This window comes from Galeopterus variegatus, unplaced genomic scaffold, assembly GCF_000696425.1.
Source record: "Galeopterus variegatus unplaced genomic scaffold, G_variegatus-3.0.2 Scaffold1199, whole genome shotgun sequence".
Classification (NCBI taxonomy): Eukaryota; Metazoa; Chordata; class Mammalia; order Dermoptera; family Cynocephalidae; genus Galeopterus; species Galeopterus variegatus.
The window spans coordinates 244281-247896 of record NW_007727310.1 but is presented as its reverse complement, the minus strand read 5'-3'; the positions used below and the strand labels follow the sequence as shown (position 1 = coordinate 247896).

The 3616-nt window shown below is 42.2% G+C and overlaps 1 protein-coding gene across 1 annotated transcript in view; it reads left to right on the top strand.

Moving 5' to 3' along the window:
* Positions 1 to 306: 306 nt before the first annotated feature.
* Positions 307 to 3616, top strand: part of PRIM1 (primase, DNA, polypeptide 1 (49kDa)) — a 19277-nt gene continuing 15967 nt past the window's right edge. Inside the window, exons 1-2 of the mRNA XM_008575497.1 lie at positions 307 to 464; positions 1136 to 1293. Coding sequence (XP_008573719.1) covers positions 362 to 464; positions 1136 to 1293 — 261 coding nt within the window. The 5' untranslated portion in view covers positions 307 to 361. The remainder of the gene's footprint in view (positions 465 to 1135; positions 1294 to 3616) is intronic.

Sequence of the window (3616 nt, the reverse complement as noted above, 5' to 3'; positions counted from 1 at the left end):
GACCATAGCAAGTATATAATAGGAACTCAATAAATGTAACTTCCTTTGCTTTCTCCCCCTAAGTCTTAGCTCCTTAAAGTGTTGCCCTTCTTAGGGGTTCTGGAACTTAAATAGCGGACTTCTGAAGAATCCAAAGAAGTCAGTTCCTAGGAAGAAAGAAGTTAACAAGCCGCCATTAAAAAGTCCAGGGAAGGACGCGGCTTGCGCAGCCCCGACCAACCCAAAATGCGAACTACAATTCCCGGTGGCCTCGGCAGACGTCGGGCCGCGCCACAACGCGCCTGCGCAGTGGCGGAGGCTCCGGCGGGGCTGTTCCCGCCAATTCTTGCGGTCAGTCATCCTTGGGTCGAGTTCCGCCTCCATGGAGATGTTTGACCCCGCCGAGCTGCCCGAGCTGCTTAAACTTTATTACCGGAGGCTCTTTCCCTACGCCCAGTACTATCGCTGGCTCAACTATGGCGGAGGTGATGGAGGCGGGGAGCGGGGTGGGTAGTGATGCGGCCGTGGTACGGCGCGGAGTGAGAGGTTCCGGGCGGGGTGGCCTTAGAATGACAACATGAAGTGCCTCGTGCGCCAGCCACAGTGCCGGGCGCCTTCACGCACTGTCTAGATCCCGCCCCACCACCTGTGAGGTGTAGATGGGATAAGAGAGGATCCACCAGCCTGCGGCTACACGGTAAAAACAGAGCCGCTACTTTTAACTTCTACGCGTTCGGGCTCACTTCAGGTGTCCCAGTTACCTGCCGCGGTGCCAAGGGGGTTACTAGGTGGTAGCTTGAAGCTGCAGAGGCGTGATCTACATCAGGGACGGAGGATCCTCTCCGAGAAGTGAAGAGATACTTTATTCCTCGCAGCTGAATTTATTAGTGCCCACCGCCACCGAGAGAGATGGCATTACATATTTAAATATTTCTGCGTCTTTTCCCCTCATTTCTACTTTCCCCCAGCGATTGTGGGATGGTAAGCCCCGTCAAATTAGGAAATTAGGGTCTAGTTCCTTTTTTTTTTTTTTAACATCTAGCACGGTGTTGGGCACAAGAGGCTCATTAAAAATATTTTCTCATTGGTTAATGTTATAATGCCCTGAGCTGAATAAAGTGCCGTATTAACTTTTAAATGTACACTTGTTTTGCAGTGATAAAGAATTACTTTCAACACCGCGAGTTTTCATTCACTTTGAAAGATGATATATACGTTCGCTACCAATCCTTCGATAACCAGAGTGATCTAGAAAAGGAGATGCAGAAAATGAATCCATACAAGATTGATATAGGCGCGGTGTATTCCCACAGAGTAAGAAATCTTTTTTTTTAATATATTTTGTTTCGTTTTGTAAACCAAGAATGGATTGATGCACTCAACGTTTTTAGATTAAATTCTTAGAGTTTATTCTAGTTGAAGAGCCACACGTTTTAACTGTTTTTGCAAGTAGATTGTAATTTTTGTTCTTTGACACTCTTTGTTACCAACAAAATCATTTGGAAGTGAGTTGGTTGCATTCTCACTAGGAGAAAAAATTGAGTATCTGTCCAAAAGACTAAATGAGGAAGTTAGCATGGTTTAAGGGAGGGAAATAAAAGAGAATTACATTCTCTCCCAACGTTAGGGTTATTCTTGTTTCCTCTCTTTTTCTCATGCTCCCATACCTGTTCCATTAGAAAATCCCTTTGGCTCTAATATAATATATATCTAAAATCCAACCATTACTATCGGTGCTACCACCATCATCATCTCTCATCTGAATTACTGTGAAAACCTCCCAACAGTTTGTTCCTGTAGACTCTAGACTCCATTCTCAGCACAGCATCCAGTGATCCTTTTAAAACAACTCAAATTCTGTGATTCCTCTACTCAAAACCATTCTCTGGTGACTCCCTATTTCATTCAGACTAAAATCCCTTCTTTTCCCCTCACTCCACTCCTGCCACTCTGGCCCTTGCTCAAGCTGTTTCCACTGCCTAGAACCCATTTCCCCAGATATCTACATGATTCATTCCCTGACCTCCTTCAAGTCTTTACTCAACTAGCACCTTCTCAATGAGGCCTAATACCACCTGCCACTCCTCCCACCCCCTGCCACTGGTAAATCATAAGCGCCTACAATAGCACCTGGCAGAGAGAGTACACCGTAAATACTTGTTGAATGAAAGAACAAACCAAAATTGCTCTTCCCCTCAAAAATACACACAGTGGGGGATTGGGAGAATACACACATGGGATAATAGCTTTTGTATGGAGATTTTCATGTGTTATAAACTTGTTTCTCATGTTAATCATCATTGTTTTTATAAAGGAAAAAACAGGCCCAGAGAACTTAAATAGTTTGCTTAAGATTACACAATTTCTAAATGATAGAACTGGGACTGGAATCCAGATTTTCTGATTCTAAATCCCAGACTTGTCTTCCATCATCAGGGTAAGGGCAGAAGAATAATTAAGAAAAGGTAGGCAAGAAAAATGCTTTGGAGCAATTTACTCCCCTTTAGTGGTTGAGAATAAAACTGAGGATGAAACTCTAAAAAAGGGTCAGGTTGTCACTCTACTTCCTTCACCCTAATAGTAAAGGAAGAAAAAAGTCTTTTAAATTGGGTCAAGTCAGAAGCATCTATAGACGTTTTTTTCTTTTTGTGTTTTGTTTTGTGACTTTTATGAGTTAAATGTACACATAGTTTACAAAATCAAGTACTTCTATTAAGCTTGACTTTCCACTCTGGTAGATGAGGATGTAGCTCTCACCACACATACAACCTTCCCATTCCCACATGCTCCTAATATAATTTTTATTAAAATAAAATTAGTGTTAGATCACTAATTCAACCCCAAACTCTTTGCCACTTGTCTGAGTCTTCCAGCATATTCAGACCCATTAGGAAGTCTGTTGATTTCATCTTGAAGAAATTTCTCTTTTCTCTGATCTTCAGTCTGAACTGATTGCTCGCTAAGCCTGAAGGATAACTAATCACTCTGATTTCCTTTCACCTCTCTGCTAATGCCAGATCCCCTGTTGTCTACATCCCATGTCTTCCTCTTTGTTGGTTTACTCCCTTGTTTTGGTGGAGCACATCCTCCAGAAGCTTCTTGAGAAAAAGTACATGGAAAAACAAAATTGTTGATACCTTATGTTTCTGGAAAATGTCTTTATCTTTATACTTGACCGATGGTTGAGTTGGGAATCATTTTTCCTTAGAATGTTGAAGAGAAGACAGCACTACATTATCTTCTAGTTTCCAGTGTTGCTGTTGAGACTAATGCCATTCTTTTTTTCTTTTCTTTTTTTTTTCTTAAGCTTCAGGGTACAGGGATTCAAACCCTTGACCTTGGTGTTATAACATTGCATTCTAACCAACTGAACTAACTGGCCAGCCACTACTGCCATTCTGATTCTTGTTGCACCTGGAAGCTCTTAGGATTTTCTCTCTATCCCCTCTGTCCCTAAGGTTCTAAAATATCACCATGCTGTGTCTTAGTATGGATCTTTTTTCATCTGTTGAACTAGATACTTGATGGGCCCTTATAATGAGCTCATGCCCTTCAGTTCTGGGAAATTTTCCCTTTTTTTTTTTTTTTTTTTTTTTTTTTTCTTTTTGAGACCAGCCGCACCGCGCTCAGCCAGTGA